Genomic DNA, 23,351 nt, shown 5'->3' on the forward strand with positions numbered 1-23,351 from the left:
AACCCCGCCAGTAAATTCCTCCAAATTAATCCCAGCCTCTGAGAGGATGCTGATGCTGGCTGCCAGGCAGGCTCTGACAGGCTCTAAATGTTAGGGGCTAGGATGAGGTATGGGGGGGAGCAGGGGTGTCCAAGGGGGCTCACACCACGTCCCACCCCTGCAGCTCCTGAGACCTCATGGTGCCACCAGCATCTACCATTAGCAAGGAGGGACCCATCCTCATCCTCCTCCAGGGCAGCAAATCCCACCCCAGCATCCCTGCTCTGCCTGGGGACCATCCTTGACCCCCTGCCAGAACCTACACAGCTCCAGGGATCTGCCCAGGATCCAGGCAGGGGGATGGATGGGGATTTTTCCCACTAAATGCCAGGCTCAGGTGCCTGGGAAGTCAAAACACTCCTAGCAAAGGCACGGGGCAGGGTTGGGTATTTTGCAGAAAATGAGGCAGCACTGGGCCCAGAGCCTTGGAGGAGGTGGAGAGGTCAAAGAGGTCTGACAGAGTCTCGTGAGCATGGCTGGGGTGCTGCACCCCAAACCCATCCTCCTGGCCTGCACAGGGCCTGCTCCCCTCCACAGACTGATCACCCAGGCACAAAATCCATTTCAAAAATCCACCTCAACTTCCACACACTCAGACCCTGTCAGTGGCTCATGTCCGAGCTGCTCAGCAACTGCTGCTGCGAGGCTCCTGCTAGATCCCATTTCATGGGATAATACCACGGCTTAACCTGGCTTAGTAACTCCAACACTGAAGGTGCAGGAGGGGAGCACTTGAAGCCCCACACCCCACTCTGAGAACCCTGGGGGGCTGTGGGTGATGCTGCACTGCAGGCAGATGGCCCCCAGCTCCCCCAGCTCCTGGCCATGAAATTTAACTTCCAGCAATGAGCTGGAGGTGAGGCCGGCACCGTGTGAGCTGCAGGAGAGGCTCTGGTTACCCCTGGAGCCACACAGCCCCCCAGCCCCGTCCCCCTGCTCTCCCCCTGCCTGGCTGCAGGAGCAGAGGGTGAGTTTCGGCAGGGCTGGATGCACTCACATTCTGATAAGGAAGAATAATAACTTGTCAGAGATATGTATGATATGTGTTTTCTTTCCAGACAGAATATATATTGGGATAATTCATCAACTCGCCCAGCACTGGCCAGAAGAGAGAAAGAAAATAAAAAGAAGCAGAGTAAAAAAGAAGCCAAATGCACAAAAACTCCTTGGCACTGCATGCTGGCTCCTCTGCTCCGAGCTGCTCCTGGCAGGGGAGCTCCTTCGCGGCTTTCTGGATTTTGGGATGTTCACAGCCCCTCTCTGCTGCTCCGGGAAAGCTGGGAGAGGGCAGAGCCATCCCTCAGCAGACACCTGCACACCCTCGCTGGGTGGGGGCAGCCGAGGGCCCCAAACTGGCCAGATATCCCCCCACCCCCACGACAGCGAGGGGATTAGAAACAAAGCTGCTCGCCAATTAATTAGCAATTTCTTTGCTTGAGACAGAAACGTGCCGGTAAATACGAGTCACTGCAAGGCGGGGTAAGAGGAGGCTGTGGCTCCAACACCCCTCGGCTGTCACCCATGGGGTGCTGGTGTGAACCCCATCCCCGAGGTGTCCCCTCCCTTCCCTGTCCCCTCTCTGACTCTTTGCCAGTGGAGGGTCCCCTTGCTCTGCCTAGGGTTGCAAGCCAAGCACCCGCTTCTGAAACAACAACAAGCAGGGATCAATGTTCTGGGCAATTTTATGATGCAGAAATATGCAGCATAATTCAATTTTCAGCCAGGGAAACAAATGAACCTCTGCTTGCTCCCCTCCCATTTCCCCCCCTCCGCCTCCTTCCCACCCTCATTTGATACCGCTCCATGTGGCAACATCAAACGATCTTTGAATATTTTAGCTCCTGTAAAATATTTATATTCCAAGGCAGGGAAGGAAATTGGTGGCTTCCAAGCCGTGTAAACATGCACCTCCCAACAGCTGGAGCCCTGGCAGCGCTCGCTGGGTGAGGAGGCGGCCGCTGGGATCCCAGGGATCCCAAAAACAGAGCTGGGAGGATGGGAGATGGTCCAGCAATGGCAGCTGCCCACAGAAGGGTGGGCAAAGGGGACATAGGGGGCTGCCCCCCACCCGGGCCAGGCCCAGGCTGCCCCCAGCCACCTGCAGATTAATTGAGGACTGCCATTAAAATGTCACCGAGAAAATTATTAAGTTAAGGTAAACCACTTCCACGCATCAAAAGCAAAGGCAATCAGGCCCAGGCATGTCCCCCTAGGAAATTATGTGGAGTAATTAATCAAAAAGCTAATGAGAAATGTGTTTTCTTTCCCAGCCTAACACCACATCACATTCTTATTAGCCGAGGTTATTACAATAGTAATCATCCACGCTCCCAGTTTAAATTGCATTTTGTTTTTTTTCTTTTTTGCTCCACTGCCACTAATTTGGGAAGCTGCTAATGGGGAAGATAACCCCCGACACACACCCCTGCTCCTGCTATCTGGCACCGAGTGGGTGTCAATGGCCACATGCGACCTGTGACAGCCACTGACACGTGGTGGATGTCCCCAAAGTGCCAGGGTGGGGGCTACCGGCTCCCCCGGCCTCTCCTGCTCTGAGGGGCCCTTCCAGCCCCTCCAGGGGATGGGGAGAAAGGCTCCAAACCCCCCAAATTTTCTGGCGGCGCCGGGTGCTCCCTGCTCAGCATCTCTGCCTCTCAACTCAAAGACTTGAGTGGGTTTTTTGGGATTATTTTTCCAACCTTTGCAGCCCAAGACTGCCCACTCAGCAGCCTGCCGAAGGGGAAACGTCTCTGCTTGATGGGCAGCCTTAAATAATTAATAAATAAATAAATACAGTCCCGTGCAGAAAGGCGGGAGAGAAGAACGACTCCAACACCAGCAGCCCCACCCCGGCCCTGCCCTCCCGGCTGGGGAGGTGACCCAGGCTCACCTGGAGAAAGGGCCCTGGTGTCCCCGTGTCCTCTGGGATGGCTCCTCCTGGGCTGGAAACTTCCCACGGAGCAGGAGGAGGATGAGCCGAGAGCCTCCGAGCCCCCCTGATTTGTGGGGGGGGTTCTCCTCATCCAGTGCCCCCTCCCCAGGGCTCAGCGCAGCCCCCAGCCGAGCTCCTCAACAGAAAGGGGAACCTGGGGGTGCCCGGGGGGGGGGGAAGGACTCCCTTTGCCCACCACCCAAAATTCCACAGCTGCCTTCTTCCCAAGAGGACGAGCAACCACCCTCCGGGAGGTGGGGGCTGCCCCCGAGATGCCCCTCCCTGCATGGAACACAGCGCTGTCCGGGGGCTGTGGGGAAACTGAGGCACGGGACACTTCCCACGCCCCGCGGTGCCTCGCCCTAACAGCCAGATAACACATCTAAAATGTGTTTATTTCCATCCAGGCTGCTTTTTAATTTGATTATTTATCTCCCGTTTAGCCTCTGACAGATCAAAGGCTCAGCAGAGGGGAAGCGGAGCTGGGCCGCGCATGAAAATGAGCCTTGATACATAATTAATTAACGTAAAACAGTTGCATTAGGAGGTGCCGTCGCGTGGCTCTTTGCCTTAAAAACCGGAGTTGTGTAAAGAGCAGAGGGGATCCAGGGAAACACCTCCCCCTGCCCCGACCCCCTCCACCCAAACTGCAGGCACCGCCTCCGACCCTTGATTATCAATCTGCTTTTAATTCTATTAAGAGGTGGCCAGGAGAAAGCGTATCAATTTTAGATTAACAAGGTTATTAGCACTTAATTATGTGAGGTGTCTTTGTAATTGAAAAGGAAAAAAGAGGAAGCGCCATAAATATCCCCAGCCTCCGAGCTCCTGGGGGTTGGCGGGTGGCTCCTTATTCACCGGGCTGTGGAGCCATAAATATTAAATATCTTTGAAAAAAATTACAAGGCAGAGAGAGGATGCCCTCTGGATATTCCGGCACAGAATGTTCTTGCATTTACAAATATTCATTAACTGGGATCTGCAAAGTTATTTCCACCAAGACTTGGTGAATGAGCAAGCGAGAGAGAGAGAGGTTATTGGGGAAAAAAAAAAAAAAAAAAAAAAAAAAAAAAAAAAAAAAGAGTCTAGAGTAAATATTATTAGTAATTTTTATCTCTGCGTGTCCCTAATTATGGAATAATTAGGGAAAGTGCACATCTGCATATACAATCACTAACCTGTCAGTCGCGGGGATTTTCCTTCCTGGCCCTGCTGAGGGATGGAGCTGCCGGGGAAAGTTTTTTTTTCCCAAAAAAAAGTAGTGTTTTTTTTCTCCCAAACCGCAGCGGGGGACTCTGGGGACCCGCATGACACCGTCCCTCGGCACTCCCCGCCGAAAGCCCCAAACACTGAACACAGCCACGGGCTCTACCGAGGACTTGGAGCTAGAGAAAAATGTAAATGACAAACTCGGGCTCTTTTAATTAAAAAAATTCGGCAGAAAAGCGCTTCAGCGACACGTCACGGGCCAAACCCCTTTGCTGGGGGCTTTAAAAAAAAAAATAAATCCAAGGGCCAGGTATCGGGGAGAGGCCAGGTCTGTCCCCAGGGGCCACAGGAGGGGTGGTGGCAGAGCGAGTGTCCCCCCGTGTCCCCCTCCCTGTGTCACCTCCCCGGGCAGGGCTGCAGGGGCAGGCGGGGCCCCTCACCGGGGATCGGGCTGTTAATCTGAGCTAAACACATTACCGACGAGCTCATCAACAACAATCTAATTATTATGTGTGAGGCCAAGCTTAATTGCTTGTCCTTGACATGAGTAATGCACCCCCTAAGCCTATTAGCCAGTGTAAGCCTATTATTGTTATTATCGTGCTCACTGTCAAAAGTATAAAAGTAAAACAGTAGAACGGGGGGGTGGGGGGGAAATAATGTTGTGCAATTAGTAGCAAAAATACCCGACAAATCAGCTCGTTAATTGTTGGAGGAAGAGCCAGCTCCGCGCAGGATTGACAAGTGCCCGCTTTTTTTTAGGGTGGGAGCAGGGGGCTGCTCAGGGGTGATGCCTGCTGGGACACCCGGAGGGACAGACGGACAGACGGACAGACAGACAGACAGACGGACGGACAGGCAGCAGGAGCCACTGGCAGTCCCGCAGCCACCTCCAAGGATAAGGAAAGGGGCCCCAAAGCCATTTCTCCGCCAAGTCCTGGAGCTGGGAGCTGGGCTCCCAGTTGACCCTCGGGCCAGGTGATACCCAGGGACATCCCCCTGTCCCCCGAGCGCTGCCGGGGTTGTTAATTAGCGGCCGCTAATGAGGAGCGGAGGCTGGGGGAGTGGCTGAGCCGCGCTGCCTCCCGCGCTCCTCCCCGACTTTATCACCACTCGCAGGATGTTGACAATAATTTTTAATTTGCGCAATTATTAATCATTTTTTTCTATCTGCCTCATTTGCATAATAATTACTCCGCTCGGTGTTTGCCACGACTGTGAATGACAGTGTTTTAAATTAAATTAAGATTTTAATATTAATTTTTTTATTTGGGTTCAGGCTAATCAAAGCCTTGCTGGGGGCAGGGCCGGGGCTGCTGCCCTTCCCGAGACACCGAGGAAGAGCTCTGCTCCCTCACCCCTCTGCTCAAAGCTGACGCTGGTGTCAAAAACAGAGCTCAGGACCAGCACGGGGAGGGTTTTGACTCCCGAAGCAGCAGCTTTTTATCCCCCCGTTTCCAGGCTGGCTGCTCCTGCCCTGTACAGGATCACCCAGGCAGGGTGGGCAGGGGGGTCCAAGCCCAGCAGCAGCTCTGCAGGGGAAGGGCAGCTCAGCAGTTCCACTCTGTTTTCTACCCCTGTGCAGCTGCAGAAGCACCTGAGAGCAAAAAATGAGGATCTGTCAAGTGCAGCTCCACTCCTGAAGGCTGCAGCTGCCTGAAGTTCCGGGGAAAAAAAACCCCAAAACAAAAAACCCCAGGATGTTGCTGTCAGAAGGGGGAAGGAGCTGTCCCAAACCCCAGCTCACTCCCCAAGACCCCCAATTATTCACCCTCTTCCTCCCTGCCTTGGAACAAACACCAGCACACGGAGTCAGGTACAAAAAGAGCTTTTATTGACACAGGGGCTGGGGGGAGGTGACACAGTGAGTGACAATCCCGGGATGGAAGCCCCGGGGCTCTCCCGCTCCCGAGGAGACTTTGCTGTTCCTCTTCTCTCCTCCAGAATCCCCTCCCAGAGCAGCTCCGGCCCCTGTTTGCCCAGAAGAGCAGGCATCTCCATGGCAACCACTGCCTCGGCTCCCCGGGACTCCAAGAACCAGGGAATTTATTTCCACGCGTGGATCCTGGCAGGGCGGGGCTGAGGGATCCTCCCAGCCCACCCTCCAAGCACAACGAATCCCTCAGGTACACAGGGTCAGGCCTGGAGCCACAGCCCCCCCCCTGGGTGACACCAGAGAGGCCTCAGGGGACAAAGCTGCCACCAAACAATGGTGAAGGGAGGGTCCCAGAGCAGGGCGAGGGGACAGCTGCTCCCCAGAAGAGCTGGAACACAACTGAAGGAACAGAGAGAGCTCTGGGGGGAGGTGAGCCCTGCAGCACCCAGCGTTCACACCACGCTTTCACCATGAGGGAAAACCTGAGATTTAGGACACCCAAAGGCTCCTGAACTGCCCTCAAAAGCATTTGGCATAAAACAACGAAGCACAAATTTCCTACAGGCTGTGAGAAAACAAAACAGAGCAGAGCCTGCAGCAGTTGGTGTGGGAGCAGGGGAGAGCTGAGACTCCCAGGGGCAGTGGCCACCTCTGCTCCAGGTGGCACCAGGGCTCTGCTCCTGTCCTGCCCTGTCTGGAGGGACAGCCCTGGGCAGCTCCTCTCTACACCCATCCCCTGGGGAGAGGGGCTGCTGAGCACCCAGGAGGGGGCTTGGTCCCAGTCCAGTGAGCTGTGGCAGGGGGTGAGCTCCCCGTTGTGCTGCTTGGGGTGGTTCCTCACCCTCCTACATGTCCTCCACACTCCACTTGTAGGCCATCTCCTGCACTGCCTTCTTGTTGGCCATCCTGGCAAAGCGCTGCTGCTCGAACCCGTTGGACCTGCAGGGGACACCCCGGAGCCCCTGAGCCCAGCAGGAGCTGTGCTGGAGCCAGGAACCTTCCCAGAGCCAGCAGGAGCCCTGGCTGCTTCCCCTCCACCTGTAGCTGACAACTCTTGGTGTCTCTAAGTGAGAGCCCCCCACCCCTGCCTGCCCCTCTCCTACCTGTCCACACCATCCCAGCGATGCCCGGGCCAGATGTTGAACCTGTTGAGGGGAGGGGCTGGTCCCTTGTACCGGGGTTTTTCTAGGAATAAAAACAACAAAACTGCTGCAGCCCAACTGCCTGGCCCCCTCCTCACTCCCCAGGGAAGCTGTGGCACTCGGGGGTCACTCGACCTCCAAACCTTTCTTTTCTCTGCTCTCTTTGGCTTTCCTTTTCTTGATGAACTCAGCCATGGGGTCTCCTTCTCTCTCCTGTTCCCTCAGCATCTGATCCAGGTCCTGGTCATCAATGTACCTGGCCAGGGGCTTCTGCATCTCCTTCAGGGCCTCCTCCAGGTTCTGCTGCTGCTGCTTGCCCTGTGCCAGCCTGGAAACACACACAGCCTGACATCACACACAGCCTGACATCACACACACACAGCCTGACATCACACACACACAGCCTGACATCACACACACACAGCCTGACATCACACACACACAGCCTGACATCACACACACACAGCCTGACATCACACACACAGCCTGACATCACACACACAGCCTGACATCACACACACACAGCCTGACATCACACACACACAGCCTGACATCACACACACAGCCTGACATCACACACACACAGCCTGACATCACACACACACAGCCTGACATCACACACACACAGCCTGACATCACACACACACAGCCTGACATCACACACACACAGCCTGACATCACACACACAGCCTGACATCACACACACACAGCCTGACATCACACACACACAGCCTGACATCACACACACAGCCTGACATCACACACACACAGCCTGACATCACACACACACAGCCTGACATCACACACACAGCCTGACATCACACACACACAGCCTGACATCACACACACACAGCCTGACATCACACACACAGCCTGACATCACACACACACAGCCTGACATCACACACACAGCCTGACATCACACACACACAGCCTGACATCACACACACACAGCCTGACATCACACACACACACACACACACACACACACACACACACACACACACACACAGACAATCTGAACACTTACCCCTTGCCCCACTTGGCATACTGCTCATCCCTCTGGGAATTTTTCTCCTCTCTCTGCCTCTGCTCCAGCTGCTCCCGGGCCAGGTCCCGCTTCCGGCCCGACTTGTCCCGGAACACGGTCTGGGAATGCCTGGATTCCTCTGGAAGGAGCAGAGGCCTCGTGTCAGGGACTCCTCCACATTCCTGTCCCCTTCCCCTCAATCCATCCCCCAGCAGAGCCAGACAGGATCCCAGCTCCTGCCCTCCGAGCTCTCTGCTTGTGACTGGAGCAGAGGGAATTCCTCCTGCCCTCCCCGTGGCTTCCCTGACATTGCCTTGAATCCACCCTTTATAAACCTCTTATTCCCTGGGAAATGTGACCCATCCCAGGAAGCCTCCATCCTGCCTGGATGCTGCCCCACAGCTGATCCCACAGCCCCACCTTCCAAGTGCCTGGTGCTCCTCTCCAGCCTCCGGAGCTCCTCCTGCTCCCTCCTCAGCACCTCAGCTGACACCAGCCCGGCTTTCATCCCAGGAACCACCACATTCTCCTGAAAAACAAACCAAAAAAAACCCCAAAATCACAACTCTGCTGCCTGCCCAGTGAGGCAGGGGTGTGACAGCCCAGGGGAGGAGAGAGGTGACAGCAGGGACACAGAGGTGACAGAGCTGCCAGCCTGGTCACCAGCTGCCCCAGGGCAGAGGTCCCCACGCCCACCCCCCCACGGGAGATTCCTGCCCCACAGCTTCCAGGGAGGAAGCATCAGCAGGAGGGGGCAGGGGACACGCTCACCTTCTTGGGAGACCCCCCAGGAAGGAGCTCAGGGGGGCTCCTGGAGCGTTGCTGCTGCTCCCTGAGGGGGGGCAGAGCCCGTCGGGGGGGGGATAAATCTGAGTCTGAGGAGCTGCTGGGGGGAGGAGGCTGCAGGGGAGCCCCTGAGCCCCCCCGGGGTGGGGAGGGGGAGCTGGAGTCCTGTCTCAGGCCCCTCTGTGGTGGGGACATCGGCCTCGGCCTCCTGGTGGCTGGGGAAGCACCTGTGGGAAGGGATTTTAGAGGTGAAAAAATCAAGGAATCAGACAAAGAATCTCATGCAAGGAGTGAGAGACCCCGGGGCTGCAGCCAGGGGAGCACAGACAGAGGGACAGAGGGACAGAGGGACAGAGGGGCAGAGGGGCAGAGGGGCAGAGGGGCAGAGGGGCAGAGGGGCAGAGGGGCAGAGGGGCAGAGGGGCAGAGGGGCAGAGGGGCAGAGGGGCAGAGGGGCAGAGGGACAGACAGAGGGACAGACAGAGGGACAGACAGAGGGACAGACAGAGGGACAGACAGAGGGACAGACAGAGGGACAGACAGAGGGACAGACAGAGGGACAGACAGAGGGACAGACAGACCCACCTTTGGTTCTGCTGGGCCTGGTCCCTCCCCCGGGTGACCCAGTCCTCTTCCTGCGGGGTGGGGACAGCTCTGGGTCAGAACCAGGGCGCTTCCTGCGTGGGGGGGAGAGGTCTGGGGTTGGGGGGCGCCTGGGGGGCTTCTTGGGGGGGCCTGGATGGGGCTGCTCTCCCCGGGACCCCCCTGCCTGCAGCTTGCTGGGGGGTCTGCAGCCCCTCCCCCCACCCCTGGAGGGGGAGGGGTCTGGGGAGTCGTGACGGTGGCGCCGAGGGGGGGAGGGGTCTGAGGAGCCTTCGAGCTTCCTCCTGGGGGGTGACAGATCTGGGGAGTCGTGTCGGGGTCTCCTGGGGGGTGACATATCCGGGGAGTCGTGTCGGGGTCTCCTGGGGGGTGAGGGGTCCGTGGAGCCCCGGTGGTGCTGCCGGGCTGGCCGGGGGTTCTGGGAGCTGCTTCTCTCTCTCCTGGGGGGTGACAGATCTGGGGAGTCGTGTCGGGGTCTCCTGGGGGGTGACAGATCTGGGGAGTCGTGTCGGGGTCTCCTGGGGGGTGACAGATCCGGGGAGTCGTGTCGGGGTCTCCTGGGGGGTGAGGGGTCCGTGGAGCCCCGGTGGTGCTGCCGGGCTGGCCGGGGGTTCTGGGAGCTGCTTCTCTCTCTCCTGGGGGGTGACAGATCCGGGGAGTCATGCCGGGGTCTCCGGGGGGGTGACAGATCCAGGGAGCTGTGTGGCAGCCCCTCCCCAGGGGAGCTGTCAGGGGAGTCGTGGCGCTGCCGCCTGGGAGGGGAGAAAAAGGTAAAAATTAAACCAGAATTTGTTTTGTTTTGGCAGAGCCAGAGCAGAACCAAGCACCAAGCAGGAGCTCTGAAGCCAGCTCAGAGCTTCCTACAGGCAGAGTGGTGACTCCCTGGCTCGTGGGGAGCTGCCCAAGGACCTGCAGCCCCAGGATGTGTCAGGGCAGGACAGGGAGCAAAGGGAAAGAACCTGGAGCACCACACCTGGAGGCTGATGGAGCAGGACCCGAGGTGTCTGAACTCTGTGAGTCTTCATTCTGGTCTGGAACAAAACACAGTTGCCATGGTTACAGCTCTTCACAGTCTCTGAGCTTTCCAGCACTGCAAGGGTTGTTTTCTCCCTGGGCTGCTGTGTCCCTGCTCAGAGCAGTGAGGGGCTCAGCAGAGGGGGAGGGGAGCTCTGCTCTCACCTCCTAACAGCTTCCACTTGGCGTTTGTCCGGAATTCCTCCATGAGCTTCACCTCATCGGGACGCTCATCGATGAATTCTGCCACCTGCAGATGACCCCGGGCAAACACCTCAGCTCCCGAGGAGGGGAACGAGAGGCAGCCCGTTCCCCACACCCACAGCTCCCACTGACCGGGTTCCCCCCCTCAAACGCTCACCACGGGCATGTCCCCTTCGTCCTCCTCCTCCTCCTTCTCCTGGGCCGCAGCGATGCTGCTCCAGCTGACATCGTCATCCACGATCCGCATCCTGGCAGCGGGGAGAGGGCCCCGCCCGTCAGGGGAGGAACCGCCCCGAGCGTGCGGGCTGGGCCGGGGAGGGGACAGGACCGGGGCGGGGGGGGATTTGTCTCCCGGGAGAGGGGAGATTCCTGGCCCGGTGAGCACGGGAAGTTCTGACCCGGGGGAGCGGGGGAGGGATTTCTGCCCGGGAGGAGAAGGGAAGGAGATTCCTGGCCTGGAGGGGACACAGGGCCCGGGGGACAAGACCGAGGGGCTGGGAGAGGGGTCCCGGCGGGAGCTGCCAGGCCGGGCCCAGAGCGGGGAGCAGGGAACAGCCCGGACTGGGAGGGGGCGGCGATCCCGGGCCCCGCACTCACCCGTTCCGGCCCGCACCGCCCGGGGGTTTCTTCTTGCGGCGGCGGCGGGGCTGTGCGGGCTCGGGGCCGGGAGGGCCGCTCAGGTACCGCCGCAGGTACTCGGCTTTCGACAGCCCCGCCGCCGCCATGCTGCCCGCCTGTCGCCCGGAACTGACGTCACAAACCAGCGACGCGGAGCCAGGGACACGATGGGCGGGGCACAGACTGCCCGATGGGCGTGGCCAACCCGCTCCGGGGGCGTGGCTTGCGCGGCGGTGGGCGGGGCCACGAGCAGGCGGTTCACACGGTGGCTCCATTCACACTTTTATTGAAGGGGAAAAAGCCCCCCAGACCCCCCAGACAGGACCCCCCGGCAGAACAGGGACCCCCCCGCTCCCCCGCAGCCCTGGTCCCTGGGGAGGGGGGAGGCTGGGCTGGGGGCTGTGGTCCGGGTGGGCCTGGGGGGTGAGGGGGGGCAGGGGGAGGGTCCGGGCTAGCGGGCGGGGGTCTCGTAGCCCTCGGTTCTCATGTCGTTCAGCCCCAGCTCCTCGTTCTGGTCAAAGCTCCGCTCGTAGCGTTCCACTCGCAGCTCCGGGTCCTCCTCCGGGGCGTAGACATTCTGGGGGTGAGGGGAGGCCTCGGTCACACCCCACAGGGAAGGGTGGGGTCCCATCACCCCCTCCCCCAACAGCCAGACCCCCCCCCCCATCGCCAGCCCCTCTCCCTCCCCACAGGCCCAGCAGCTGTTCCCTTGCCCCGGACACAGCCCTGCAGGGAGCTCTGCCCACCCACAGACAGGAGGGAAAGGGAGAAAATCCACCCCAAACACCCCACGGAGCCCCCCAGCCCCTGCCCCAGGCCCCACCTGGAGGTAGCTGTTGCCTGCAGGGTCATCCATGATGAAGTGAACGTTCCTCCTCCCCTCGATGATCTGCAGAGAACACACCCTCAGGGCATGGGGGCTGCATCCCCCAGCCCCCCACCTCCTGCAGCTGCATCCCCCAGCCCCCCACCTCCTGCAGCTGCACCCCAGCCCCTCACCTCCTGCAGCTGCATCCCCCAGCCCCCCACCTCCTGCAGCTGCATCCCCCAGCCCCCCACCTCCTGCAGCTGCACCCCAGCCCCCCACCTCCTGCAGCTGCATCCCCCAGCCCCCCACCTCCTGCAGCTGCATCCCCCAGCCCCCCACCTCCTGCAGCTGCATCCCCCAGCCCCCCACCTCCTGCAGCTGCACCCCAGCCCCTCACCTCCTGCAGCTTCCCCACAAACTCCTGCAGCTTCTCAGCTTTGCTGGGGGCAGAGCTGTCCCCCAGGGTGAAGGGGTTCCTCTCCACCTGCAAGAGCAGAGCTGCCACTTCAGCCCACCCCGAGGGGTGAGGAGGGGGTCCCAGCCCCCCCCCTGAAGCAGCAGCACGGGGCCACTCACCAGCTCCCTGATGTCCTTCAGCAGCCCCTCCAGTGTGGTGAATTTCCCCCCCAGTGCTCCCATCCCCAGCTCAAACTCCAGCTCAGGGATCTCCACGCTGCAGGTTTCTGACTGCAAGGGTGAGACCCCCCCCTCATCAGCCCCCAGGCACCCCCAGGGGCAGGGAGAGACCCCCCGGGTGCCCCCAGCACCTTCAGGATGTCCCGGGTCATGTCAGAGGGGTCTGTGATCCGCAGGGTGATCCTGGTGCCCTGGGGCTCGATGGCTCCTCCAGACTTCACCTGGGAACAGCAAATCAAGGAGCTTTGCCCCAAAACCACCCCAAACTCCAGGGTTCTGCCTGCACCAGGCCCGAGCTCCTCAGGGGCAAATTCTCCCCTTTGTGTGCAGCTCAGAGACCCCTCCCCAGCCCCCCAGCCCCAGGGTCAGCACCTCCCCACCTCGTTGGTTCTGTGCCCACAGGTGTCACAGGCAGTGGCCATGATGATCACCTCCTTGAAGTGGGGGATTTCTGAAGCAAAGCAGTCAAGGGAAACTCGACAGAAGGAGGTCCCCAAAACAGGCTCAGGCTCTCCCAGGCCCTGCCAGGCTCTGGGGGGCAGCAGAGGATACGAACTAACTTCATGTTGGTGCTGGCTGGAGCGTTGCACTCGGGGCAGTTGGTGTTGAACTGCAGCACCTGGGAGGGGGCAGGGGGGGAAAAGGGGATGAGAACAGCACAGGGAGCCCCCCCCTGAGTGCCCTGCAGTCACCCACCTCGTTCCTCAGGTCCTCTGCAGGATCTGCTGCTTTCTCAGCCACCTCCTCACCCTGCCAGGGGGGACACCAGAGCCACTGTCACCTCCTGGCCCTGACGAGCCCCCCCCTCACCCCCCCAGCAGCAGGGACAGCCCCCCCCTCACCTCCAGCCCCAGCATGGCTGCCTGCTGGGGGCTCCTCCTGTAGTGAGTGACCACCAGGGCCTCGTCCTTCCGTGGGGCGTGGGGGTTCTCCACAAAGCTGTTCCCTGAGGGGTCGTCCAAGATCTGCAGGAGGAGGAAAAATGCTCAGGGAGTGACCCTGAGCCACCCCTGGGCAAGAGGGAGCTGAGCTCCTGCCCCCACTCACAAAGGTGAAGGGGGAATGCACTTCCTTGAGCTGCCTCAGCCTCCTGATGAACTCCTCGATCTTCCTGGCCACCTCCTCATCAGTTTCCTGCAGGAGAGGAAACACTGGAGGGATCCCAGGGCAGAGCTGAGGGCAAAGATGGGAGTGCCAGCAGAGAGGGGAGGAGCAGCAGGAGGAGGAGGAGGAGGAGCAGGAGGAGGAGGAGGAGCAGGAGGAGGAGGAGGAGCAGGAGGAGGAGGAGGAGGAGGTTTCCCTGTGGCAGAACTCACCCTGCGGAGGGGCTGGTCCTGCTCCAGCCCAGCCAGGGCTCTGTCAATGATCCCCTCAATGGTGGTCAGGACTGGGCAGGACACAGCAGTCACAGCACAGTTAGGCACAGCCCAGAGGGGTTAATCCCCCCCTGCCAGCCCACAGCACAGAGACTGGAGCCCACGGGTGGGGGCCACACGCCCACCCAGGCACCCACCTCCCTTCTGGGTGAAGGCAGGGATCTCAAAGTCCAGCTCAGGGATCCGAGCCGTGGCACTGTCGGTCTTCACCACCTCCCTGTTCATGTCCTGCAGGGATGGGCAGGGAGCAGCCTGAGGGACACGCTGGGCTGGCAGCCTCCCCCTTCCCAGCAGGAGCAGGAACAGCCTGGACATTCAGTGCTTGCACCCTGACAACCACCACTGCTCCTCACGCAGGGTAAAGGCTGCCCCAAGCAGCCCAGCCCCTGGGGACAGGGACAGGGGGTCCCTGCTCACCTGCCGGGAGGTGACAGCCAGGCTGTAGCACACCCCCTGCTCCTGGATCCTCCCAGCAGACTGGATCTCAGTGTTGGACCAGGAGCAGCTGTCGCAGGCAAAGGAGCTGACGATGATCTCTTTGAAGAAGGGGATCCTGGTGAGCAGGAGCCGTGTCACCCCCTGCGGCGGCAGCAGCAGCAGTGAGGGGCCTCGTGGGAACCCGGGGGCGAGGGACACCATCACCCCCAGTGCCCCTGCTCCTGCCCGAGGGCAGCTCCCTGTCCCCAGGCTCTGCCATCCCCCAGCACACCCCCGGGCAGCCATTCCAGCCGCCCCCTGCCCTCCGCACCCCACTGCCCCCCGGCAGGTCCCTGTACCCAGACCGACCCCCGAAAGCTGCTGAGGCCCCGGCTCTCCGGGCAGATCCCCCCTGACCCCCGGTGCCGGTGCCCGTCCCCTCCCCAGCAGCCTCCCCGTGCCCGGCACCTGAACCCCACAGCTCCCACCCCGTCCCCCCGCACCCACCCGCGGCCTCCTCACCCCACAGCCTCCGGGGCTGAGCCCCCCAGCAGCCCCGTCCCTGCCCCCCGCAGGCCGCTGCCCCCCGCTCACGTTGCGGTAACAGTTCATGCACAGGGACTCGATCTCCGCGGGCCGCTGCTCCCCGTCCTCGGCGCTCAGGGGACGGAACAGCGCGGCCCCCCCGGCCCCGCCCGCCGCCTCCAGCGCTCCCAGCGCCGACATCTTCCCGGCGATGCCCGCCGGCGCCCGGAAGTGACGCGCGGAGGGCGCGACGGCCCACGTGACGCGCGACAGTCACGTGACGAAAGGGAGCGACACAACCCCGCCCCAGCGCTGCGGCGCCTTTTATTGACGTCAGCCCCGCCCCTGCGCCCCCTGCCGGGCTACCCGGGTCCCCACGCCACTGTCACCCCCCAGAGACCCAATGCCCCCAGTGCCCCCCCAGTGCCCCCAGTGACACCCCTGCCCTGCCCTCCCCTTGTGTCCCCAGATGTCCCCAGTGTCCCCTGATGTCCCCTGATGTCCCCAGATGTCCCCCCGCCACCCGCAGTGTTCACCAATGTCCTCCTGCCTCTGCCACCCCCAGTGTCCCCCGGTGTCCCTCATGTGGCCAGGCTGCGGGCCAGCTCCCTCCAGGAGCCGGGCCTGCAGGTCCTGGCGTCGGGGCGGCCCCTCGGCTGTGTCCCCGGGTGTGTCCCCAGGTGTGTCCCTGGGTGTGTCCCCGGGTGTGTCCCCGGGTGTGTCCCCGGGTGTGTCCCCAGGTGTGTCCCCAGGTGTGTCCCCGGGTGTGTCCCCGGCTCTGTCCCTGGCTGTGTCCTTGGGTGTATCCCCGGGTGTCTCCCTGGGTGTGTCCCCAGCTGTGTCCCCTGCTGTGTCCCCGGGTGTCCCCCCGGGTGTGTCCCCGTGACCGGTGTCTGACAGCCTGCTCCCCATGTCCTCCGCCTCCTGGTGCAGGGCACAGCTGAAGTCCCTCACCCTCAGCTTGGTGTCCCCGTGGAATTCCTCCACGCTCTGCTGCACCTCCCGGGACAGCTCCTGGGCACGGCCCGGACGCTCTCCCGGGCTCAGCTGAGCCTGCAGCTGCTCCAGGTTCTTCTGGATCTTCCTGTGCATCTCCTGGAGGTGCTGGCCGAGCCGCTGCGGGGTGTCGGGGCTGTGCGGGAGGAGGTGCCACGGGATCTCTGTCACCATCCGCGGGGCGTGGGGCTGGGAGGTGTCCCCCAGCTGCTCGGGGGGGGAGGTGACCTGGGCGTGGGGGGACATGAACCTCTGGACCTCACCAGCACCCCCAGGAGCTCGGCTGTCACCAGGTGCCACCGCAGGGACACTGATCCAGCAGCTCCCGGGTGAGGGGACGCAGGCGGTGCCGGAGATCCCGCAGGTGCCTCCCCACCTCCCGCTGGGCTTCGTCCAGGTGCGGGGACAGCTTCACCCGCAGGTTCTCCAGCTCCCTCCTCAGCACCTTCCGCAGGCTGTCCGTGTCCTGGGGGTCCCTCTCCAGGGGTCTCACCTTCTCCAGGAGGTTCCCCACGGAGCCCACCCCATCCTGGACGCTTCCCTTCGGTTTCCTGCGGGACGGAGCAGACCCTCACCCCAGTGTCCCCCCAGCGCGACCCCAATAAAGCTGTTGGCAACTGAGATAATTGCTGTCCCCGGGAAGGAGAAGAGGGGTCCCGAGGAGCTTTGGTGGGGAGGGGGGGGGAGCTCGCCCAGTACCCACCCCACGTTCCTGCCCAGCTTGGAGCCGCCCTTGTCTCCGGTCAGCTGGATGAGCTCGGTCCAGAAGCCGCTCCGCCCCGGTCCGGCCGGTGCCACTGGGGGTGGGAGGGCAGCGGTCAGCAGGGGAGGGGGCCCTGGTGCTGCCCACCCTCCCCCGGCCCAGCTCGCCCCGCTCGGAACCCACCCGGGAAGGTGGCCAGGAGGGCGAGGAGAAGCGCAACCCCGAGAGCCATGGTGCGCCCGGTTCCGAGGGGTTCTCGGGGGTCCCGGGGAGCACACGGGACGGGCCCGGTTCCTCCGGACCGGCTCCGCTGCCTGCCGGGTCCCTCCCGCTGCCTTTATAGCCGGGGGCCCGGCGGCGATCAGGCGCATCCGCAGGGGTCGGCTCTTTGGACCGGACTCGGTGCAAACACAACGTGGAGGTTCCCCCCGGAGAGGTGACGCGGGGACCGCTCCCCGGCTGCCCCTTCACCCCGGTCCTACCGCTCCCACCGCCCCCCCCGAGCATCTCCCAGCCCGAACCCCCCGCCCGCGTTCTCCCCGCGGTGCGGAGGAGCCCTGGGGACGGGGCTGACCCTGCCCGCTGACCTTCGCCCCCGGGGAGCTGCCGGAGGGGACAGGGACAGGGACAGGGACACAGCTGCAGAGCTTGCAGCTCCTCCGGCGGGGGCTCGCAGCCCAAACCGGGGGGAAAGGGAGCCCGGACCCCCGAGATGGGGCCAGGGTGGGTGTGGGAGAGTGAGCCCGGCTCTGGCCGTACCGGGGGACGGCGACACAGGCGCAGCGGCCGCGTCTGCAGCCCCCGGTCCCAACCCGCCCCCAGCACAGCCCCGCTCCCCCCCCGGGACACCAACACCCCCCCTCCCTGTCCTCCCTTTGCCGCTTGCCCTTCCCTGGGCTGAGCCGCCCACGGCTGCAGCGGACGAGACCCCGGGACCCCCACCCGCCTGCCCCCCGCTTCCCTTCCCCCTCCCTGGGGTCCGGGCTCGGGGGTTGCTCCCCCCTGGGAGCAGCAGGACCAGGACCAGGTTTCCCACCCCGTGGCGGTGGGAGAAGGGGGTGAAGGAGGGACACGGAGCATCGTGTGCATGGGGAGGGGACAGTTTATTTCTGCCAGGGGCAGCGGGTGTGGACACTGCCGGGGCGAGGGGACGCGCGGAGACCCCCGCAGCGTGGGAGGGGCGCTCAGTGTTCGGCAGGCTCGGTGGAGCCGAGGAAGGCGGCCACCTTCTCCCGCACCTCCTTCTCCAGCAGCTCCATGTGATCCTCCACGCCCGCGGCACCCGTGTCCAGCTTTCCCTGCAGCTCCTGCAGCCTCTGCACCAGCTGCTGCCCCAGGGCCTCTCCGAAGGGGGCTGCCCGCTGCCGGAACGCCTCCAGGCTCTGCTCCACACGCTGCTCCAGCTGCTGGGCCAGGGGGGACAAGCGCTGCTGCAGGTCCTCGCCGTGGCCGCCGGCCACTTGCCGCAGCTCCTGGACCAGCGGGCTGAGCTGGGCTCGCAGCTCCTCGGAGCTGGTAGCCAGGCGGGCTCGCAGCTCCTCGGTCACCCGCTGCATCTGTGCCGTCAGGCTCTCCAGCTGCCGGTTGAGCTTGTCCTGCACGACCTGGGCGTAGGGGCTGAGCCCTTTCTGCAGCTCCGCCACGCTCTGGTCCACCTGGGCCTTCAGCTGGTCGGCCACGGGGCTCAGCCGCTCCTTCAGGCTCTCCACCCCGCCGTCGATCTGCTGCTGGAGTTGGTCGGCGTAGGGGCTGAGGGACGCCTGGACGCTCTCGGCGTTGTCCTGCAGCCTCTCCCGCAGCCGGGCCGCCTGCTGCTCCAGCGCCTGACGCAGCTCCCCGGCCCCCTGGTCCACCTGGGAGCGCAGCTCCTCGGCGAAGGGGCTCATCTTGGCCTGCAGTTGGTGGATGTTGGTGCTGATCTGCTGGTGGACCTCGTCGGCGTAGGGCGCCAGCTTGGCCTGAAGCTCCGACAGCTCCTGCCGGATCTGCTCCTTCAGCCGCTGCGAGTCCTGCGCCAGCCGCGCCTGCAGCTCCTTGGCGAAGGGCACCAGCTGCCCCTGCAGGTACTCGGCGTAGGAGTTGACGGTCTGCAGGTTGCTCTTCAGCAGGGTGCTGTGGACATGGGGCACCTCAGCTCTCTGGTGTGGCCAGAGCCCCCTTCACCCCCCCCGGCCATCCCCCCCTGCCCCAGGCCCCCTGCTCCGCTCACCTGAGCTGCTTGGTGATCTCGGATTGCTGCAGGGTGTCCACTGACTCCTTGGCATTGCTGCCCAGATCGGTGAAGTACTTCACCAGCACGCTGGCCACCTCGTCTGGCTTGACATCAGCCTGTGCACCTGTGAGCAGACACGGGGGTCAGCACCAGCACAACCCGAGACCACCCACTCCCCCCCCTGGCAGTGGGGACCTGCGCTCCACCTCACCTGAGAGTGCCAGGAGCACCAGGACAAGGGAAGCCACCTTCAAACCCATCCTGAGGGTGCCTGCGGGACACAGAGAGGTGGTGAGGGGAGCCCTGGATGCCAGCAGCTCCAGCTCTCCTGCCCCACCATGCAGCCCTTACCTGCTGTGCTGCCTCTGGGTGCCTCTGGTGCCGGGGCTGCCTGGCTGCTATTTATGGAGCTCGGGAGCCCTTGGCGGGTTCCACACATTCCTGTGACACCAGCTTGGACTTTAGCAAGGTTGCAACGTGGAAGTGCCTGAAGCATACCCAGCCCTGACATCACCCCCAGCCCTGACACCACCCCCAGCACTGACATCATCCCCAGCCCTGGCATTACCCATGTGGGGGGCCCAGGGCTCAGAGAGGATGGGGTACACACCAGCTGTGCCCACACGGTGCTGGTGCCACTGGATCTGAGACCCCAGTGCATACCCAGCCATGGGAGTTGGGGTCTGGGCACATGCCCCTGGGTCACAGCCCACCCCGGGATGTGTCACCCCGGGCTGAAGGGCATGGCTGGAAGGGAGAGGGATCGGCCAATCTTACGCTCTGCCCCGAGTAAGGCCAGCCCCGTGGCACCGTGCCGGGGTCGGTGCCCCCTGGATGTCACCCTTGTCCTGTGTGTGCCCAGGCCAACCCCAGGCCTGTCCCCACGGCTGCCACCACCGCGGGGTGGGCAGTGCCCTTGCAGTGGGCACCGGGCTGGCTGCACGCCCGCCAGCAAACACACAGGGACACACAGGGACACGCAGGGACACGCAGGGACACACAGGACAGAGCCCTCGGGAGCCCCGATCCCCCAGGATTTCCCAACTCCTGGCCCGAGGCAACCCCCTCGCAGCGAGGCTGGCAGTGGGGACAATGCCGGCAGCCGCCCCCTCCCCGCCAGCCCCACCGACCCTGACCTTTGCACGATCCCCCCCGGCTGGCTGGGGAAGGGTATAAAGGGGGAACCGGGGCCGCCCCGAGGAGCAGAGCCCGGCACAGGTGAGTGAGGAAGCCCCCGGAGGGGGTCGTGATGGGAAGGGGTCGGGGACGGGGATGGGGCTGGGACCCCCGTGCCACCTCCTCTGCTGTCTCCCCAGCCATGAAGTTGTCGCTCCTGTTCGCACTCACCTGCACGGCTGTCCTGGCAGTGGGAGCAAGTAAGGGGGGGTGAGGGCTGTGGGTCCTGGGGGCACCCAGGAGGGGTGCGCAGCCTCCCGGCTCCATCTCCCCGCTCCCACCGGGGTTGTGCTCGCAGGGGCCGAGGGGCCCAAGGAGCCGGAGGCGCTGAAGTCGGTGCAGGAATACACCCAGAAAGCCACCGCCATGGCCAAGGAAACCTTCACCGCCCTGCGGGACTCGGAGGCGGTTCAGCAGGCCAGGTGCCCCCTATCTCCCCCCCACCAGCCCGGCCCCCCGGCCCGCCCCCCGCGCTGAGCCCCCTCCTCTTGCAGGCGCTGGCTCTCGGAGACGTCGGCGCTGGCCAAGGAGAAGCTGGCCTGGCTGAAGGAGCACTTCGCCGACCTCTGGAAGAAGACACCGTCCCCATAGCCCCGCAGGGGGGTGGCCGGGTAGGGGCCGGCCTGGGGTCTCCCCAGCCCCCCCTCCATCATCGTGGTTGTTGAAATAAAGCGGCGCTGAAGCAGACGTGGTGGTGGCCTCACTGGAGGGGTGGGGAGTTGTGACGAGGGGGCTGCACGGTGGGGAGGGTCTGTACCGGGCTGCACCCTAGCAATGGGGTGAGGGTGTGGGCAGTGGGGTGCTGCTCCTGGGGGGGATCCCCTGCTGTGGAACCAGCCCCCACCGTGGTCCAGCAGAGCTCTGTGCCGGCAGAGCCATCCACAGAGCTGTCAGTGAGGACAACCCAGAGGACCCTCCTTGCCAGCTCCCTGTCCCCTCCCCCCCTCCCGTCGAGACCCCCGGGAGTGCCCCTCGGCCGCGGCTGCTGCCCCCCGCCAGCATCCACTGCAAAGACTGAGCGAGCTCCAATAACTTAAGTCACGTTTATTTGACAAAATGAGGGCAAAGCTGAGAGCAACGCCGGTTCGGGGAGGGGAGGCGGCGGGAGGGGAGACGGGGGGTCCCCAGGGAGGACTGGCCTGGCCTGGGGCTCCCGCAGCCCGTCCCCAGAGCACCCCCAGGGGGAAGCCCCCCAGGCAGGGTGGGGAGCGGGGCTGGGGTCAGTTCCTGGTTCAGGCCACGTTCTTCTGGAGGTCGTCCAGGAGGGTGATGAAGCGGTTCTTGAGGGTCTCGGTGTAGGGGGTGAGGCGCTCCTTGAAGTCCTGCAGCAGGGGCGTCACCTTCTCACGCAGGTTGCTGAGCTGCTCCACCAGCTTGGCCTGGTACTCGGTGGCCTGGGGGATGCCCTTCTCCCGGATTTCCTCCAGCTTTTGGCTCAGCTTCTGGCGCAGCTCGTCGCTGTAGGGGGCCAGGTTCTTGCGCAGCTCCTCCACGTGCCCGCGCAGGCGGTCCCGAGCCTCCTCAGCCACCGGGGTCAGTTTCTCCTGCAGCAGCTCTATCTTCTGCTTGGTCAGCTCCTTCAGGTCCTGGGCCACGGGTGCCAGGCGCTGGCGGTACTGCTCCAGATCCTCCGTCCACTTGGCTGAGAACTGGTCCAGGAAGGGCCGGATCTTTGCCTTCACCTCCTCCAGGTCCTTGGTCAGCTCCTGGCGCAGGGACTCCGTGTCCTTCAGCCACATCTCCCGCACCTCCTTGTAGTAGGGGGCCATGTCCTCCCGCAGCTTGGTGGCGGCTGCACCCAGCGTGTCCAGGCTGTCGGTCAACTTCAGGCTGCGGGGAGGGGCAGGGGGGTCACACAAGGGCGCCCGGGAAACCCCCCCCCCCGCCAGCCCCTGCCACACTCCCCACAGCACTTACTCCAGCTGTTTGCCCACGGCAGAGGACTCGAACTGGGAGACGACATCCTTGCCGCTGGCCTTCAGCGTCTCCAGGTACACTTCCACCATGTCCTTGAGGCGATCCAGGGGTGCCTGGGGCTCATCCTGCTGCCAGAAGGAGCGGGCCTGGATGCCTGCGGGGAGAGCGCGGGGTGCTCAGGACGGGCTTCCCGGCGGGAGGGCTCCATCCCTGCCCGGCTCGGGAGTGGAGCTGGGAGCTGCCCGTCTGCAGCCCGGATCCTTGGAAGCTGCGGTGCTTCCCTCAGTGCCCTGCCGCCCTCTGCCCCGGCCCCCCGGGACCTACCAGTCAGGCAGAGAAGGGCGAGGGCCACCACCACGGCTCTCATCTTGGCGCTGAACCTGGGGGCAGAGCGAAAGAGTTGAGCGCAGGGCGAGGTGGTCGCTCGGTCCCCCCAGCCCGACGTGAGATGGGGTCCCCGTCCCACCGCACCGCGGCACTTGGAGGGACGGGGGTCCCCGGGAGCCGCCCGGGGCTGGGGGTCCCCGGCAGCCGCCGGGCTCTTACCGGCTGTGTCCCGCTGCCGTGCTGCCGGTCGTCCCGTCTGCTCCGGTCGCTTCCCGGCGCCGCTATTTATGGAGGAGGAGGCGGCCGGCGATAAGCCAACGCCGCGGCCCCGCAGCCGCTCCCGGCCCGGCCATGTGGCCCCGGGTTCAAGGATCGTGGCGGGGCCAGCACCGCGGAGCGCCGGCTTGGCAAGGGCCGCCCGGCCCCGGGGGCTGCCCCAGGGCGATGGGGCCGGCCAAGGAGCCTGTTTACGCTCCCGGTGACCCAGATTCCTGCTGGCTGCTGCGGGGGCCCCTCGGCAGCCCCCGGGGGTTGGCCGCCGGCCCGGGGACAAGGTTTATACCCGCGGGGATTTGGCCTGCTGTACCCAGACCCCTCGTCCCCCTGCTCGCTACCGCGCTGGGGCTCTGACACCTTCCCCGGGATGGTAGGACCCGAGCTGCTCCATCAGCCCCTCTCCTCGGGGTGTCCCGGGAGCTGTGACCCCCTGTGAGCTCACACCAGCCCTCCCCGGGGATCTGGGCACACAAGCAAAGGCACTCGGACACCGGCCTGGCTACAGCACCCCGGCAGAGCCACCCCAAACC

At 63.5% G+C, this 23,351-nt stretch overlaps 7 protein-coding genes across 12 annotated transcripts in view; 2 read left to right on the forward strand and 5 right to left on the reverse strand.

Moving 5' to 3' along the window:
* The window catches only part of PAFAH1B2 (platelet activating factor acetylhydrolase 1b catalytic subunit 2), a 248,265-nt gene that overhangs the window by 155,293 nt on the left and 69,621 nt on the right, over positions 1-23,351 (forward strand). The gene's annotated exons all lie outside the window — the stretch shown is intronic.
* BUD13 (BUD13 homolog) lies at positions 5,993-11,727 on the reverse strand. 2 transcript variants are annotated; one of them, XM_071769072.1, is made up of 11 exons: positions 11,432-11,727; positions 10,992-11,082; positions 10,796-10,880; positions 10,590-10,647; positions 9,599-10,368; positions 9,000-9,241; positions 8,649-8,757; positions 8,229-8,367; positions 7,342-7,526; positions 7,160-7,241; positions 5,993-6,995 (listed from the first exon to the last, which is right to left on the reverse strand). In XM_071769072.1, exons 1-11 carry the CDS (start codon positions 11,725-11,727, stop codon positions 6,902-6,904), a joined length of 2,151 nt encoding a protein of 716 aa, XP_071625173.1. In that variant the 3' UTR covers positions 5,993-6,901. The 2 variants fall into 2 exon arrangements, with proteins under 2 accessions (XP_071625173.1, XP_071625174.1); XM_071769073.1 differs by lacking the exon at positions 10,992-11,082 and having other exon boundaries at positions 11,432-11,602.
* Positions 11,723-15,446, reverse strand: ZPR1 (ZPR1 zinc finger). 3 transcript variants are annotated; one of them, XM_071769089.1, is made up of 14 exons: positions 15,284-15,445; positions 14,690-14,851; positions 14,410-14,500; positions 14,213-14,283; positions 13,944-14,030; positions 13,739-13,861; positions 13,593-13,646; positions 13,449-13,515; positions 13,277-13,347; positions 13,028-13,117; positions 12,837-12,947; positions 12,658-12,744; positions 12,276-12,341; positions 11,723-12,029 (listed from the first exon to the last, which is right to left on the reverse strand). In XM_071769089.1, the coding sequence occupies exons 1-14, from the start codon at positions 15,413-15,415 to the stop codon at positions 11,904-11,906; spliced, it is 1,338 nt and encodes a 445-aa protein (XP_071625190.1). In that variant the 5' UTR covers positions 15,416-15,445; the 3' UTR covers positions 11,723-11,903. The 3 variants fall into 3 exon arrangements, with proteins under 3 accessions (XP_071625190.1, XP_071625191.1, XP_071625192.1); XM_071769090.1 differs by lacking the exon at positions 13,593-13,646 and having other exon boundaries at positions 15,284-15,446; XM_071769091.1 differs by lacking the exon at positions 12,658-12,744 and having other exon boundaries at positions 15,284-15,446.
* LOC139807656 (apolipoprotein A-V-like) lies at positions 15,577-17,382 on the reverse strand. The gene is given in 6 exon segments (XM_071768898.1): positions 15,577-15,596; positions 15,751-16,482; positions 16,485-16,520; positions 16,523-16,761; positions 16,914-17,067; positions 17,070-17,382. Coding segments are annotated over 6 exon segments (1,257 nt in total). The 5' UTR covers positions 17,146-17,382.
* Positions 17,998-23,351, reverse strand: part of APOA4 (apolipoprotein A4) — a 73,507-nt gene continuing 68,153 nt past the window's right edge. The window contains exons 1-5 of one of the 3 annotated variants that reach the window (XM_071769094.1): positions 19,789-20,051; positions 19,477-19,566; positions 19,337-19,396; positions 19,123-19,249; positions 17,998-19,025 (exon numbers count right to left, since the gene is read on the reverse strand). In XM_071769094.1, the coding sequence (XP_071625195.1) occupies positions 18,098-19,025; positions 19,123-19,249; positions 19,337-19,396; positions 19,477-19,564 (1,203 nt within the window). In that variant the 5' untranslated portion in view covers positions 19,565-19,566; positions 19,789-20,051 and the 3' untranslated portion in view covers positions 17,998-18,097. The other 2 variants (XM_071769093.1, XM_071769095.1) reach the window with 2 other exon arrangements.
* APOC3 (apolipoprotein C3) lies at positions 20,338-20,988 on the forward strand. The gene is made up of 3 exons (XM_071769103.1): positions 20,338-20,501; positions 20,600-20,723; positions 20,796-20,988. Exons 1-3 carry the CDS (start codon positions 20,375-20,377, stop codon positions 20,890-20,892), a joined length of 348 nt encoding a protein of 115 aa, XP_071625204.1. The 5' UTR covers positions 20,338-20,374; the 3' UTR covers positions 20,893-20,988.
* On the reverse strand, positions 21,331-23,005 carry APOA1 (apolipoprotein A1). Its single transcript, XM_071769099.1, has 4 exons — positions 22,765-23,005; positions 22,543-22,598; positions 22,219-22,372; positions 21,331-22,131 (listed from the first exon to the last, which is right to left on the reverse strand). The coding sequence occupies exons 2-4, from the start codon at positions 22,583-22,585 to the stop codon at positions 21,534-21,536; spliced, it is 795 nt and encodes a 264-aa protein (XP_071625200.1). The 5' UTR covers positions 22,586-22,598; positions 22,765-23,005; the 3' UTR covers positions 21,331-21,533.

The sequence above is a fragment of the Heliangelus exortis genome, chromosome 26 (genome assembly GCF_036169615.1).
Source record: "Heliangelus exortis chromosome 26, bHelExo1.hap1, whole genome shotgun sequence".
Lineage (NCBI taxonomy): Eukaryota > Metazoa > Chordata > Aves > Apodiformes > Trochilidae > Heliangelus > Heliangelus exortis.